The sequence below is a fragment of the Branchiostoma floridae genome, unplaced genomic scaffold (assembly GCF_000003815.2).
Source record: "Branchiostoma floridae strain S238N-H82 unplaced genomic scaffold, Bfl_VNyyK Sc7u5tJ_1456, whole genome shotgun sequence".
In the NCBI taxonomy this organism is placed as follows: Eukaryota; Metazoa; Chordata; class Leptocardii; order Amphioxiformes; family Branchiostomatidae; genus Branchiostoma; species Branchiostoma floridae.
The window spans coordinates 142140-158287 of NW_023365722.1; the positions used below are offsets into that span (position 1 = coordinate 142140).

A 16148-nucleotide genomic window follows, 5' to 3' on the forward strand; every position below is an offset into this window, starting at 1 on the left:
CCCCCCCCCCCCCCGCAACTTAGGCCAATGCCCCCAGAGAGGCCGGTGAAGGAGGCTAAAATTATGCCGTGTCATCGATCTTGTGATCTTGTGAAAGCCTCTTGACAACATTTCCAACACACCACACATAGGTTAAAATGAGTACCTAGCTTTGGTTAGGGCCGTCCCTCGGATAGGACGTTTATTTGATGCCCTGTGTTTCGGGACAGCCACACCCCGAGCACGTAAAGGAACCCACCGCACGTATCGAAAAAAAAGCATAGGTCCTTCCTGTTAAGTGGATCAAGAATCATTCAGGTCTAACGGGAGAGGGAATTTCTCAAGCAGCTTTCGTAACACCCGACTTAGGTTAGTCTTTACTCCTTGTGAGGAATTTATATGGTCTCAGTCATGATGTTTCGGACGTGCAATCAAGAAGAAGAGATGCTAAACCCTGGAGTAGCCTTCGGGCCTTGTTACGTTTTAACCATCAAGTAAATAACATCTGCAAACTCTGTCAGCCGCAATATTCTTTTAAAAATATATGAATCAAAATTATGTTTAGAAATCAGTACAATAAAACAATATACCAGCTGATGTCATTCATAAATGTACTTTCTTTGGCATAATTGCAAAGTGTGCAGATATATCTCATACGTTTTGACTAACAGGTGAGTACAGTGGACGGTGCTTGGGAGTGGCTGTCGTCTGAACTGATGCCGTCCCTTCACCCAGAGCGTGGATACAGCGGGAAGAAACTCAGCTGGCTGGACAAACAGTTTCCGACTGGAACAAACGCGTTCCGGATCGGTCCGGTTCGCCTGGAGAAAGCCACCATCTACCCAGGTGACAAAACATCATCGCGACATCGACTTGATGTATAAAACTCGTTTAACCCTCAAACCACCGTATGGGGTCAAAACTGACCCCAGGCGTATATCGATGTGTGCCATCATGGCATTTCTGGTCGAAAACAAATTTCGTTCCATGAGTTTGTTTGTATATATGTCCTATAACTTCTCATACGTTTTTAACGAGATTGGCTCATTATTGGTTAAGTTATCTTAGAAAGTTTATGCATGGTCCAGTGGGGTCAAAACTGACCCCAGCATTTTTTTAAACAAACTTTTGCGACCCACACCTGAACTACTTATCGTAGGATCACGAAATTTTCAGAGAATGCTGTACATGTAAGCCAAAATTATTGTTACAACTTTTGTGTCATTATCATGTTATATGACGACATTATGACGTCATCTAGGTTATCTCGGCCGCCTTCTTGGATTTTGCCTTATGACGTCATTAAATAAGCATAAATTATGAATATTGAGTCATGAAATTTACGTTGAATTTCATAAGATGTGATAAGCAACTGATATCTGCTAAGAAAACCTTAAAACTTAAATGTTTAATACAAAATTAGAAAACTTAATAATAATAATAATTAGTAATAAATATGTCTGTCAGAATTTCGTTGCCATGGCAACATGAAAAATGATAAAAATACTTTGTTCACTGAAAATGTTTGCTTTCAACATTTTCTAAAAAGTTACCAAGTTTAGTGACCCTAGCATGAGCCATTCAGGCGCTATACGGCATTGAAGTTGGCATCAAAAACCTCCTTCCCTTTCTGAATAGCATTGGTGCAAAATGTGGTCCTCGTGATCTTTTGCATAAATTATGATAATGAGATGGAAGTATTCTAACCTAATCATGTCAGACTGTCTCACATAGATTAATGAAACTAAACTTATATACAAATCACAAAAAGAGTCACACAAAAAACTGTATTTTTACAAAACGTTTTGGGGTCAGTTTTGACCCCATACGGTAATCTACGTCACAAAAAAGCTACGGTGGTTTGAGGGTTAATGTATAAAAATCTACATAAACCGAGCTTTGGGGGATTAGGGGGGAGGGGGGGTTCTTTAGTATTAGTCAACGAAAATTACATGGACCTCCGCCTTTGATCTAGTCACGTACCAAACTTCATGACAATCAACCAATAGCCTTTTCTGTTATGCTGTTTATCCACAGTCATTGATGCAAACGCTTCCAAAATCATAATCTTCGAGCAAATGTAACTAGGTCACATACTCTTGAAATAGTTGAACTGTAATTTCCAACACAAAAATTGGACTCACCCAAATTTTCGACTCCACAGCATCAGTCTTTGTCAAGGAATAACGTCACGTTATGCAGATAGAACACGTGACTCAGTGAGCAGTGGATCATAGGTTGCAGAAGGTCTATGGCGTCCACCGTCTCTATCCAAGATGGTTGTAAAGCCCTGATGAAGATGGCTTCTTTAATCCCTCTAGCGAAAAAGTCTGGTTCTTTTAAGTTAAGGTTACATACTCGTTGACCTTCTATCATTAGGATATTCATTCTCCTTTTAGATGACCCTATAGACTCAGACCTGGAGCGTAGTGGCTCTAAGCTGCATCCTGAGCTGACGGCCAGACAAAGAGATGACGCTATGGAACGACTGAGTGGAGTCAGATGTTCACACATTCGGAACACAAGTTCAACGGACGATGTTAGGTATGTAAGTACATATAATTTGTCCTAGTGATGAATTCTTACCTAGGGACGGAAGTTTATCTATGACGGTAATTAACATTGTAGAAATACAAATATAAACAGCAATGACGTTTCTTTGTTTTATCCATGTGAAGGTGAACGTTATGCATTTGCTTGAAAATGTTACCTTTCTAGTTTTATTTCTAAATTTGTTTCAGAAAAAGGACAATTACGAATGAAACGGTAGATTGCTACACCATCTTAGACCTACCACGGGATGCTGGCCAGGCTGCTACAATGATAGACCTCCTGCAGCAGAACAACTGGATCCTGATGGTTTCAGACACTCTCATCCTCCGGGCCAACTTCTACCATCCTGACGTCAAGCTGTTCAGCACCGTGGTCATCACCCTGCAGTATATCCCAGGGGGCGCTGTTGAACTGCAGCCAAACATCCATACCTTCCGACTGTTCCAGTACGAAACAACAGACGACTTCGTCCAGATGCTTTTCCACATTTTCTTCCTGGTCTTCTACGTCTACAACATTTTTCGCGAGATTTGGAGCATACGAAAGGCGGGACGTGCCTACTTTAGCCGTTTTTGGAACATCTTGACCCTGTGCGGAATAGGGTTGTCCTCGGCTGTTGTTGTAACATTCGGACTACGTTACGTCTGTGCATCTGCTGCATTGACCCACATACAACAGGCTACAGGTACGTTACATGAAAACAGTTTATAATTGAATAATGGATAAAATTGAGAGAATGAATGAATGAATGAAGTTGAAAATTGCACATTCAAGTATAACAGACAAGAGTAATATCTGTAAGGCCATGTTGATTTGACTGTATGGCTGACATCCGCGCACGCATAGCCACGAATAGATTATCGAGTTATACTGTTTACAAACACACAGACAACCAGAAATATTATAAATTTTGCATAAGTGGACGATAATAGGTAGTGTACAATTAGGGGTACTGCTACGCAATATTCTTAACATTTTCTTGGGTATTAACTTGAAAGTTCACCTGTGTTGGTAGAAGTCATTCTTGAAATAGTTGAACTGTAATTTCCAACACAAAAATTGGCATGGACTCACCCAAATTTTCGACTGCACAGCATCAGTCTTTGTCAAGGAATGAACAATCCACTGCTGTCGTGGCGTCACGTTATGCAGATAGAACACGTGACTCAGTGTGCAGTGGATCACAGGTTGCAGGAAGTCTATGGCATCCACCGTCTCTATCTAGGATGGTTGTAAAGCTCTGATGTGATCCCTCAAGCGAAAAAAATCTGGTTCTGTGTCCTAGATTTTTACTTTGTCCAGTGAGAATCGTGGCTGTGTGTGTGGAGCTTTGGGCTGCTCAATTTGAGAATCCCTTCTTCAAAATGCTCCTTGGGTGGCCTAGGCTTCTCCTTGTGCAGACCCGAGTCGATTCCGAAGACGCGTGCGGAAATCGGGCCATGTATGTATTACCGCTTACCGCTTGCCGGTCCCTTGACCGGGGGTGGTCGTGTGGGCGCTTTGCAGCTGAGCACACTGCCTCCCTTCATCTCTCCCCGTCGTGAGCCAGTGCTTGGGTGCTGGCAAGGGGCAGTCGTGTCCATTCTTTAATGTTACTGACGGTTATCTGAGTGAAGCAAAATGACGGTTCGTGTTTTGTTTCATAGGACTACACGGCATACATGAGTTTGTAGACATCAGTGCCGCCAGCCAATGGGACGCTGCCTTCAAGTCGATCTTGTCCTTCTCCATCTTTTTCAGCACCTTCAGCATCCTGCGGGTTCTCAACTTCTCTAAGAACGTCGCTACCGTCTTCACTCTTCCTCGTGTAAGTAGACACATCCTCACATCCTCAAACAAACCACGTCCTTAAACTTGTCTTTCGAAGCTCATTCGGTCTGATGACGTTAAGGCGAATTAGAAATGTGTCAGCTCTCATATGTATTGCAATGATATATTCGTTCCGAAATATCCAAAATATCGTCCATCCAATGTCGTATTGTTGTACATAGCCAGTCGGTGCTTTTGAACCGTCGAGACTGGGGAACGTGTACTACATGTACATCCTGCATATACTGGTATTGCAAGTCACGACTTCTTTCTACATGTATCGGATGTCGGTGGTACGTTTGCTGTCATGATATTCTAGACTGCTGGAAGGCGCTTTTGAACCGCCAAGATTTGGCATGATCACGGACAATGTGTGCAACATGTGACGATTTCTTCCTTTTCCCGTTTGAACCAGTTGATGTACCGGGAAGCCTTTGGGTTTCTGGCATACATGCTCGTCCTACAACTATCCTTCACCATCGGAGGGATCTTGATATTTGGAAAAGACATCAAGAGCTTCTCCACCTTTAAGGAAACGTCGTACGTCTTATTTGAGCTGAGCTTGGGAAGGGCGTTCGAGGATGACATCACGAGAGTGGATAGTGTCCTGGGGCCGCTGTACTACGCTACATTCGTCTTGGTCTTTATATGCTGTCTGGTGAGATTAAATCATTCTTTTGGCTACGCCTCATGAGTGGAGCTTGTATAATATTACATTTTTAAATATTCTTAAAATTGCTGCTATAAGAGAGGTCCATAAACACATTCCCAGAATCCCTAGGTCATTTTTGGCTACACCACCTGGGGGTGGTCCAGACACATACCAGGCAAACATTTTGCAGCTCGATAATTAGGTAGGCTATTTTTTGCGCGTTCAATTTATGATTTAAAGTTTTCGTGTTGGTCTTCATTGTAACGTGTAAAATCATTAAATTGTAATTTCAACCACGATAGGTAAGTGCTGTACAAATTCAATGACAAAATCAGTAAATTTTATCAGAATTTTAAGACCTCAACCAAAGCCTTTCTGCTACCTATAGGTGAATCTGGGAGTCGGGATGCTCTGTAACTGGCTGAGCTACTGTCAGACGTCAGACGACATTGAGGTGGACACCGCGATGGGAGATTACTTCTGGAACTCCTTTAGGAGTCTTCTGGGCATGCGCCACGAGAGCCAAACGTTCCACGGTAAAATCGAACTTATTTTTGGATATTGTAGATTTCTTTTACACAAACAGAATGACGCTTACCTGCTGACGTTTCGATGCCTGTGAGACATCTTCCTTAGAGACTCTCACTAGAGTTCTGCTTCTCGTCGCTACATGTAGCCGATGTAGGTGGCGCTCTTGCGGCGAGAACTCAATCTCAAACGTGGTTAAGTTTTTACCCACCTCTCGTGACGGTACATCAGTTGGGCTGACTTACTGAACTAGACGGCTTCTTAAATATTTTATTTTCGGAACGTCTTTTTGATAAAAAAAATAATAACATACAATTTTTTTCTAGTCTCTGCCTTAAGCAAGCCCTTTATCTCAGTTATGAATCGGAAATGAGCAAATCCGTAATTCATGAAATAAATTCATATTTTTTTCCCCCTAAAGATGATGCACCACTTCCGGACCACTACATGGACGAGACCCTCCAGCGGACGGAAGCGGTACTGCAGGAGGTGGACAGGGTCACTGACCTAATGTACAAGTTCGAGTGCCGAGGCTTTCCGGAACTGCAGGTCAAGAAAACCGCATCTGGTAGTGGGTTGAAAATCTAGGACAAGATTCGAGAACGAACTTTTCACTATTGTGTATTACTATTCAGGGCTCGAAATACTTTTTTCCTGAATACCTGCACTGGTGCACGTAACATTGAAAATTGCCTGTAAGAATCTGAATTCAGCATACCAAGTCCAGATCATACTAAAATACAGGAACCTTTGCTTTTTTTCTTGTGTACTTTAAAGGTGGTATCAGTCAATGTAGCTAATAACAATCCATATACACCTACATTATATGAAATTTATGTACAAAACCCAGTACATGGACTAGTGCAGGTTAGGTGCAAGTAGACACCAAAATACCTGCACAGCTGCAATTTAACTGGCTCAAACCTGCATATGCAGGTGGTATTTCGAGGCTTACTATTGGATCTGTACTGAGATGGAATCCATTGGCTTTGTTAGGAATAAAAGAGAATTAAATTAAATTAAATTAAATTAAATTAAATTAAATTAAATTAAATTAAATTAAATTAAATTAAATTAAATTAAATTAAATTAAATTAAATTAACTTAAATTAAATTAAATTAAATTAAATTAAATTTGGCTAAAAAAGTTTCCTTCATTATAAAAAAAGAACTGGTCAGGAAGGGTGGACAATAAAATAATACCGAACAATAAATTTCGCAGTTTTGGTCTTTCACGTCTTCTTCTTTGACTTTAATTATACGCTTTTCAATAAAAATGTATGCTCATGGCATGGACTGGTTAGTTTTGCAGCTGCTTTGTACGATGTACAGTTTGGGTGAAAAACTAATTTTTTTTCTTTGTACAATGACGAAAATGGATGGACACGATGTGATCCATTTGTTCAAATCAACATGGCCTAATATTTCAAAATCATGCATAATGTTGTTTTGATTTGTGAATCATGCATGATTTTTGAAAGCACAAAATACGCATATTTGAGTTGAATGTGTGAAGCAAGAATGTACATAGACGATTAGCCAATAAATAATCAACGATATTGTTACTAGTAAAATTATATAAATGATTTTCTCTGCATGTCAGTTTTATATAATAGTGAGGTATAAAATACGAAGTCACTAAAGGCCGCGTGCCATTTTGAAAGTAAAGTAACTGTTATATTATAACATTGTCTGGGAGTACGGGTGCAAATACATGATAATTACAAGAAATATTTTTTACTTAAGAAGTTACAGGTTATGTTTTCTACTTGAGACAGTGGTTTGTCCTTTCCGTATAAAGTATGGCATAGAATTATGCTAGTTTTAACAGAGTTGGGAGTAAGGCAGATTTGTTTATCAAACTCGTTAGATCTAATTTTAATCTAATTAATCGCTTAGAGTCCTCCTCACTTAGTTGTATTTCATTACCGTGGGCTTTTCAGGCATAACTCCGAGAGCGTAGACTTCGTGCCTACCAGGCTGAGCCACTGGTGTCCTCAGATCTAGGATTTGTATTCTGCAAATCTAGATAGACAAGACCGGTAAAGAACAGACGTGTGGGGTGATTTACCACATTCGGTGTGCGGGACAGAACATAAGGTGACCGTGCTCTGAGACGTGCTAGTACGAGTACATAGCAGAAACAGAACGATCACTGGAAGTTAGATTCATTGAGCACAGGCACCCCAGCTCTAACTCATCAGAATTGTCTAAATTATAAGATATTCAAATGGAGTCCCCTGGACATGTATGCACAATGCAAATTTGCATGATTTGCACTTTATTATGTACATATCTGCTAGAGATACATGCTAAATATCCATCGTTCCTATGTTCCGTTGTGACGGGGTCACCTGAAAGGACTTGAAGCGGCCCATAGGTTTCTAAAGATAGAGTCGTAAGTAGGTCAGGGGCTGGAGCCACGGGAGGGGATGACCTGAGGGACAGTGCCGTACGGTACGAAGAGCAGGACGGGGTGCTGTACCGTATGTGGACGCCGAGGCGGGGAATTGACAGGGAGGTAAGACAGCTGGTTCTCCCGCAACAGTGCCGAGAGTTCGTGCTACAGTTGGCTCACAATGCACCCATGGCGGGACATCTTGCAAGAAAGAAGACAGCCGACCGAATCCTGATGAACTTCTTTTGGCCTGGGATACACAGCGATGTCAGAGCTCACTGTCGTGCATGCGAGGAGTGCCAAAAGACCGCCAGGGGGAGCACCGCGAACAGAGCGCCCCTCATACCCCTTCCAGTGATAGAGGTACCCTTCCAGAGGATTGCCATGGACATCGTAGGGCCATTGGAGCGGTCTAAGTCGGGGAATACGTATGTGCTCGTCATATGCGACTATGCCACCAGATACCCCGAGGCGGTGCCTATGCGAAGCGTGGACGCAAAGCGGGTTAGCGAAGAATTGGTGAAGCTGTTCGCACGTGTGGGCATTCCTGAAGAGATCCTTACAGACCAGGGAACGAATTTCATGTCAAAACTGTTGAAAGAACTGTACAGCTCGCTGAAGATCCATGGGATCAGGACCAGCCCGTACCACCCCCAAACGGATGGGCTGGTGGAGCGTTTCAATGGCACTCTCAAAAGTATGTTGAAGAAGTTCACGAGGGAAGATCTGAAGGAGTGGGACAAGCTGCTGCCGTATCTCCTATTCGCCTACCGGGAGGTGCCCCAGGAATCAACGGGATTCTCGCCGTTCGAATTGTTATACGGACGTCATGTCAGAGGCCCACTTGATGTCCTCCGGGAGAGTTGGGAAGGGAAGGAGAAGAGTAGCGAAAGTGTCATCTCGCATGTGATGAAGATGAGAGAGAGGATGGCGGCAATGACAGAGATGGTGAGGGAGAGCCTGGGAGCAGCACAGGCGACCCAGAAGCTCTGGTATGACAAGAGGTCGCGCACTCGCGAGTTTAACCCTGGGGACGAGGTCTTAGTACTCCTACCGTCGAGCAAGGTGAAGCTGGAGGCCGAATGGCAGGGGCCTTATACAGTGGTCCGTCGCGTGGGTCCCGTCGATTACGAGTTGAAGACCCCCGAGAAACGGAAGAAGCTCGTGGTTCTACATGTCAACCTGCTGAAGAAGTGGCACCAACCGGCCTCGTCTTGCTTGGCCAGCTTCGATCCAGACGATGAAGAGGAATGGGAGGATGGTCAGGAGGTATCACACCTCCTTGGTGGAAGCGGACCTGACCCTGCAAGTTGGGGAGACGCGTTTGTCGGTAGCAACTTGAGTGACGAGCAGCGTCGACAGCTGGATGAGCTGCTACAAGAGTTTGCAGACGTCTTTCGGGATACCCCGGGACGTACGACCCTAGCAGAACACCACATCGACACGGGAGATGCCAAACCGATACGACAGCGGGCATATCGGGTCGCCCAAGCCCATCGCGGGAAGATGCGCGAGGAACTACAGAAGATGGAGGAGATGGGCGTGATCGAGCCGTCAAACAGTGAGTGGGCGTCTCCGGTGGTAATGGTCCCGAAGAAGGATGGCAGCATTCGCTTCTGCGTGGATTTCCGGAAAGTAAACGCGGTCTCGAGGTTCGACGCCTATCCGATACCGCGCATTGATGAGATGCTGGACAAGCTGGGGAAGGCTAAGTACATCACCACGATGGACCTGTCTAGAGGATATTGGCAAGTGCCTTTGACCCCTGAGTCCAAACCTAAGACTGCATTCGTCACGGCCTTCGGACTGTTCCAATTTCACACCATGCCGTTCGGGCTTCACGGCGCATCTGCCACGTTCCAACGGCTCATGGACACCCTGCTGAGAGGGACGGAAGAGTTTGCTGACAGTTATATTGACGACCTGGACATCTTCAGCGAAGAGTGGGGAGAGCACCTCCTGCACCTCCGAGAGATCTTCACGCGTCTCCGGAACGCGAGCCTGACGGTTAAGCCGAGCAAGTGTCACTTCGCGATGGAGTTTGTATCCCTTCTAGGGCATGTCGCGGGAGGGGGCGAGGTCCGCCCGGATGAGGACAAAGTGCGGGCAGTGCGAGAGTTTCCAAAGCCGACAACGAAAAAGGACGTCCGGGCCTTTCTGGGCCTGACAGGGTATTATCGGCGATTCATCCCCCAGTATGCACAAATCGCGGCGCCTCTCACCGACCTGACTGGTAACCGGAAGCCGCAGGTGGTCGGATGGACCGACAAATGTGAGGCGGCCTTCATAACGTTGAAGGAGAAGTTGTGCCAGTACCCAGTGCTGAAGAGTCCGGACTTTGAGCGCCCCTTTGTGCTGCAAACCGACGCCTCGGAACGGGGCATTGGAGCAGTGCTGAGCCAGAAGGACGGGGACGGAGGAGAGCATCCTGTAGTGTACACCAGTAGAAAGCTCCTTCCCCGAGAACAGAACTATTCTGTACCAGAGAAGGAATGCTTGGCGATCAAATACGCAGTGGAGAACCTACGCTACTACTTATTGGGCCGAGAGTTTGAGGTGATGACCGATCACCACCCCCTGAAGTGGCTAGACGAGATGAAAGATAAGAACCAGCGCCTGACGCGATGGAGCCTGTGTCTGCAGCCCTACAGATTTGTGGTGACCCACCGTCCGGGAACTGCCAATGCCAACGCGGATGCTCTATCCCGTGGAGTGGATTCGGACTGATAAACTGACGACGATAGCAAGGGTAGTTTCGGACCAATGAACTGATGATTAGCATGGCGATGCGCAGGAGAAAGTAACGTAGTTTAGCAATGTATTTGATTAGTTCTAGTTATGTTCATAACTATTCTTTTTGTTATTATTATTTTTTTGTTTGTCAAGCTTGTCACCGTAGGAAAGGTAAAGCTCTATTGTTAGTCCTTTAGAAAGTCGGATCGAGACTTGTGATTGAAATAGTTTCAATCAAGGGAAAAAGGGAGGATATGTGACGGGGTCACCTGAAAGGACTTGAAGCGGCCCATAGGTTTCTAAAGATAGAGTCGTAAGTAGGTCAGGGGCTAGTTGAGACGGAGACTCCCTGGAAGACAGTTGTGATCTCAGATGCACTCATAGTTCTAGTCATTGTTGTACGTAGGTTTAGGAAGCAGATTAAAAGGAGTTCCCCTCCAGTTACGCGTTGGAGTCTTGGACTGAGTCGGTTCCCTGACATCCGTTATAAAGAGAAGGATCTCTCTGGCTGCATCCGCATTTGGTAGGCTAAGAAAAACAGTTTGGAACTGTAAGGTTTAAGTAGATGTCTTAAAATGCGTCTTTTCTGGGGCACTTTTACTCCCTTTTGCTACTTATGCATGTGAAACTTGGACTCTAAAAATGTCTGATGAGATTCTCCTGTTAGCTTGCGAAATGAGATGCCTAAGGGCGATTCTCAGTGTTACACTCTGTGACTGTATTCCGAATGAGGATATCGGACAGAGTATCAAGTTCGCGGAGACAAGTGCAAAGGACCGTGCAACTTGGAGACTCATAACGGAGAGGAGCAAGGGGCCAGTCCCTGGCCTAGGCACTTAGGCAGGTAGGCTATGTTCCGTTCTAAAGTTATGCTGATCACAAAATATGCGAAAAAAAACCCACAAATAAACACATACAAAGACCGACCGACCGACAGACAGACACACACACACACACACACAGACGTCGACACATCAAAAACTATACCTCCATTTTTCATGGAGGTAAATATCACCGGGAGCTATTCTGACTGGCTGGAAAGGTATGTTTCTGTCAGCAGATGATTATCTGCATGTTCAAGGCATATATAAGACATTTTCCTCTTTTGTTACTCTCTTTTTATGTTTACCATTACCGGCAAAAAAAAAAATTCTTGCTTTTTTATTTTCAAAATCAGCCAAAAAACTATTAAGATAAAGTTTACTTGTTGTGTCCCACATTATGAAATAAACTATTCAAAGCTCTAAACCACTAGTAGAACGTAAAATACATGAAGGATGTTTTTAATTTAAGTCAGGTTGAAAATGTTTTCTCTTGGCAGCGCCTGACCAAAAAATGTCTCTGCTCGACAGGTTTTTGTTAGGGTCGGTCCGGTTAAGTTTCGGAGAACGAAAAGTACGATAGTAACTTTACACAACAATAATAGTAAGACGTTCTAAAAAATAATCCAACAGCATACTTTGTGCATTTAATTGGACTAAACTTTAATTTTTCGTTTCCCTGGCTCTGGGTAGGAAATGTGACGTAGGCCTAACAGGGAACATAACGTTTTTCCCTAGGCCTTACAGAGATCCAGCCATCAGGACTTGAACAACCATACTTAGGGTGGAGATCATTCCTGCATTGAAAAATAAGGTACGCCAGGGCTGGGCACCTGCCAGGTAAGACACGGTGTGGAGACACCTGGCCGCCGTGAAGACACGGAAGTGCCACAGGGCCACCCTGGGGGACGGGCCGGTCAGCACGTACAGCAGGCCAACCTGGGGAAGGGACAACATCAGTTACACATGTCACATGTAACATGTTTTAGAGTCCTATCATAGATGGCATGCATGCCTGTATTTCCGCCATGAGGCCCATTATGAAATCGACTTTCAGGCTACTATTTATAGTTAGGATCCACCCATATCTTCTCGACTTATGATGTCTACAAACACACAGACAGACAGACATGCGACACCGAAAACATATCAACCTTTTTAGGGAATGTGTAATTTGTAATCCATATATCCACAACCCACAAGAAGCTAGGACACGTTTTGGCTCTGCGGCCGAACGTCATCTAACCAAGGACGTTATCCAAGGAGTGTTTATCTATGGTCTAACTACTCCAAGTTTTGTGCACAAAAATATTCATTCATTTCACGAAATTCCTTTCTGGCACTTTAAAAAAAGCGTTCAACACTCACGGCCAAGAAGGCAGGAATATTCTCCAGGTCGTTGAGGTGAAGCCTGCGCACGCGCTCTACGTCAGGGTTGTCAAGTCTGAACTTGGCATTGGTATCAAAGAATTTGTTGAACGTTTTGGAGTCCTCTGGATTTGTGAAAACCTACGGGGTCGCATAGTGTACGAGAATATAAAAATAGTAGTCAAATAATGAGCAGTATATAATCTTCAGGTTTTGCTATCTCGTGTTCTGAACAAGCTTAAGGACCCTAGCGGCTAGTTTTGAGATAGCAGGGGCATTTTTGTCAAAAATTTCTGAAGAGGATAACGTAAGAAATGAACAAAGAATTTTTATGATATTTAGTATGTAGGTAACCAAGACAATGCTGTACAAATGAAATACCAATTATGCCAAATAGCTATATATAGGAGTGCATTTGCATAACTCATTGCAAATATCTTTTACATATATAATGCCCTTATAGCATTGCTTTTTTGATCAGATAGTACGCTTGTTAGCCTAGTAAGTAAACACAGACCGTCTTCGTATGTAATGTAATTCCCTGTTTTGTGTTGTTTGCATAACCTAGTTTATAAAAACAAAAACTACTTGGTAGATCAAACTCCATGTATCTGTAAACGCATTGTAACTGTTAATATTGTGCAGGTAATAGGGCTAGTTGCAGTATTTGACGGCCGAGAATAGTTTCATCAGGTTGGTAGAATATAGGATATGTGAGAATTCTGGTACACTTTTTGTTACACATTCAACCAGTAGATACGTAACATACATTCTCATAATAATACACACCAGGGGTCGTTATACCGCCAGCTCATGCAAAAAAACGTTGTTATCGAGGCCTTCTCAAGATTGTTTTCAACACCTGTATGTCTGAACTGTATTACATTTAAGATATTTAACATTCGGTGTTCAGGACAATCTTGGGAAGACCTCTACACTAACGTTTTTTTTAGGTGGCGGTATAATGACACCTGGTGGAATTATGATAGTCTATGTTCTCTCACATATAGTGGTGAGATGCAGAACTCCATTTAGAAGCTCTGACGAAGGTGTATGAGAGACATCGAAACGTAAGCTATGTAAGTACCTGCTGGTTGTGTAAAAAGAATTCTCCTATATCCTGCAGTATTTGATTTTACACAGCCGAATAAATAAGATCAAATTACACAATCTCGAAACATCTATAACATGGACTGAAGAAATCTAAGATTGAAAATAGCTAAAGGTACCATACCCCAACTCTGCAACGTATGAAGGAGGTGTAACGAGCAACGACAAACATCTTGAGTATGACCAGGCAGGCGTGGGTAGCGTAAGCCGCGAACACTGGGTTTTCAAACGACAGGACTGTGGACGCCATGATGAAATCCTGACTTCCTGTGCCAGACAATGATTGCCTTGCGTGGGAACAGAGGTACAAGTACCTATATAGTTACGGAAAACAAGCTGGTCGGCGGATAAACAGGCTGGAGTTTAAAAGCGACACGTGATACAACAGGGTCTGTCTAAATACCGAAATACACGGGGGTACACCGGAATCATGAAGGAAGGTGAAATCTAGTGTACTTTGATTATAGTAAGTCTAGTGTGCTTTGATTAGTAAATTTTTGCAGGTTGCTACGTTTTGACAGGGAATAATGTATATACGGCCCTGGGAAGAAGGTTAAAAAATGAAACTTAAAAGCAAGTACGACCACCCCTTTAAGCAAGTGAGCAACTCCTGAAAGGTATCCTCCCACAGATACAGCTAGCTAGAATAACACATTATGAACAGCATCACACGGTGTTTTGACCTCTTTGTTCCTTGGAAGAAGGCATAATAGAGTGTAGCTTAATTCTCTGGTAAGGAATCATATGTATTCTTCCACACTGATGATAGAATTTGCACTTATATCAAAATATCTAAGTACTGACAATCACATGTACTGACAAGAACATACTAGTTTGATAGAAGCAGAAAAAACGACTACGCATGTGCAGCGACAGGAATTGTGTGTAATATGTCAAAGGTTGAGGCCGCTTACTTGTCAACAGTTCTCATCTAGACCATCGTCTCGATTTTCATAACAATGTCTGGACGAGATATGTTTATTTCTAAGGGGCCCTCATCCCTGACATGTTACCAATAAATTCCTGTCCTTTACTCAGAACGGTGAATGCGCTCATTTGTTGCTAACTTGATGCAATGTTAAAAGTCTATGATCCTGCTTAAACAGACTACACCACTTGATCAGAAACGTATAAAATACTCCAGAAAACGCAGAAAACACCATCACCCCTGTAACCAATTGGTAGCTCCTGGGAATCTTCCACCCACATACACAGATAGAATAACTCTCAATGATCACAGAAAACGCCGTCTCTTTTGACCTCTGGGTTCCGAGGAAGAAGGCAAGATAACCACACATTCAGGTGAGAACTTAACGATGTGTAGTCTCCAATTAAGTTAAATCTTGCAATTTCTACTAGAATATGTAAATGCTGTAATCTCTCATTTCTTTCGTGCATATTTTACCAAGCTTTGTACAATATCACTGATTTGAAACGATGTGTTTAGAATGGTAGAATAACAAAAAAATGGACTAAATTTCACATATTTTCTTGGGGTTACCATTACATAGCGTTGATCTTCTGTATACTAGCATTTTCGAGGACTACAAACAAAACGAATGAATGAGCGCCGTATGTACATCTATGTCTCCCTCTTTTTATAGCATGTACATTAGAGTTTTAAAACGAGTATAAACGTTTATTTTGTCTGTTGTAACATTAATGTACCTTGTTACACAAGTCCGCCATTATAGTGTTTTGAAAGGAATTAGTACATAACCCCCTCGGTATGTACAGTTTACTCATCCGAGATTGCATTACAGTTGGGGGGGGGGGGGGGGGCGTTAGGTCGGGGATTGTTGGCTTACTGGAGATCTGTTTGGATGCATCTTTTAGAATGGCGGAATCACATACCTTGGTAGAATTATTATATTATTAAATATTGCAACTAATTAGTCTATTGGTAACTGTTAAAATGGTGTACCTATGCCCGGGCACTGAAAAAAATACGTATATGTACTAAAGACTCTTGTACAAGATAAATTCATACTCAACACGGTTAGATTTACATGTAACGAGTTTTAGTAACGTATCGTCTCTTTTCGAAGATCTAGATCTAGAGCAGGAATGTTTGTGTTAGTCTCCTGAAGATCACCAAATGTGTTTGTTTGTTTGTGTGTGTGTGTGTGGGGGGGGTGTCGTGGGAATATTTGAACGGTTGAATAGAAACACAAAAACAGCAGAAAATGACCGCGTA

General features: G+C 43.2%; 3 protein-coding genes across 3 annotated transcripts in view; 2 read left to right on the top strand and 1 right to left on the bottom strand.

Annotated features, from left to right (window-relative positions):
• The window catches only part of LOC118407753 (polycystic kidney disease protein 1-like 1), a 6019-nt gene extending 1635 nt beyond the window's left edge, over positions 1-4384 (top strand). The window contains exons 4-7 of the mRNA XM_035808270.1: positions 651-825; positions 2379-2523; positions 2721-3217; positions 4179-4384. Coding sequence (XP_035664163.1) covers positions 651-825; positions 2379-2523; positions 2721-3217; positions 4179-4384 — 1023 coding nt within the window. The remainder of the gene's footprint in view (positions 1-650; positions 826-2378; positions 2524-2720; positions 3218-4178) is intronic.
• Positions 4385-4762: 378 nt separating this feature from the next.
• Positions 4763-6507, top strand: LOC118407766 (polycystic kidney disease 2-like 2 protein). Its single transcript, XM_035808286.1, has 3 exons — positions 4763-4999; positions 5382-5529; positions 5943-6507. Exons 1-3 carry the CDS (start codon positions 4793-4795, stop codon positions 6107-6109), a joined length of 522 nt encoding a protein of 173 aa, XP_035664179.1. The 5' UTR covers positions 4763-4792; the 3' UTR covers positions 6110-6507.
• A 5655-nt stretch (positions 6508-12162) lies between these two features.
• LOC118407764 (microsomal glutathione S-transferase 1-like) lies at positions 12163-14222 on the bottom strand. The gene is made up of 3 exons (XM_035808285.1): positions 14076-14222; positions 12842-12982; positions 12163-12412 (listed from the first exon to the last, which is right to left on the bottom strand). The coding sequence occupies exons 1-3, from the start codon at positions 14199-14201 to the stop codon at positions 12215-12217; spliced, it is 465 nt and encodes a 154-aa protein (XP_035664178.1). The 5' UTR covers positions 14202-14222; the 3' UTR covers positions 12163-12214.
• Between the last annotated feature and the right edge of the window lie 1926 nt (positions 14223-16148).

Excerpts from the sequence above, each read along its gene's own strand:
- LOC118407766 (XM_035808286.1), top strand. The coding sequence starts at position 4,793 with ATGCTCGTCCTACAACTATCCTTCACCATCGGAGGGATCTTGATATTT. Across the intron at positions 5,000-5,381 it reads TGGTCTTTATATGCTGTCTG|GTGAATCTGGGAGTCGGGAT; the intron begins GTGAGATTAAAT and ends TGCTACCTATAG. Across the intron at positions 5,530-5,942 it reads CGAGAGCCAAACGTTCCACG|ATGATGCACCACTTCCGGAC; the intron begins GTAAAATCGAAC and ends TTCCCCCTAAAG.
- LOC118407764 (XM_035808285.1), bottom strand. The coding sequence starts at position 14,201 with ATGGCGTCCACAGTCCTGTCGTTTGAAAACCCAGTGTTCGCGGCTTAC. Across the intron at positions 12,983-14,075 it reads TCATACGTTGCAGAGTTGGG|GTTTTCACAAATCCAGAGGA; the intron begins GTATGGTACCTT and ends GCGACCCCGTAG. Across the intron at positions 12,413-12,841 it reads ATATTCCTGCCTTCTTGGCC|GTTGGCCTGCTGTACGTGCT; the intron begins GTGAGTGTTGAA and ends TCCCTTCCCCAG.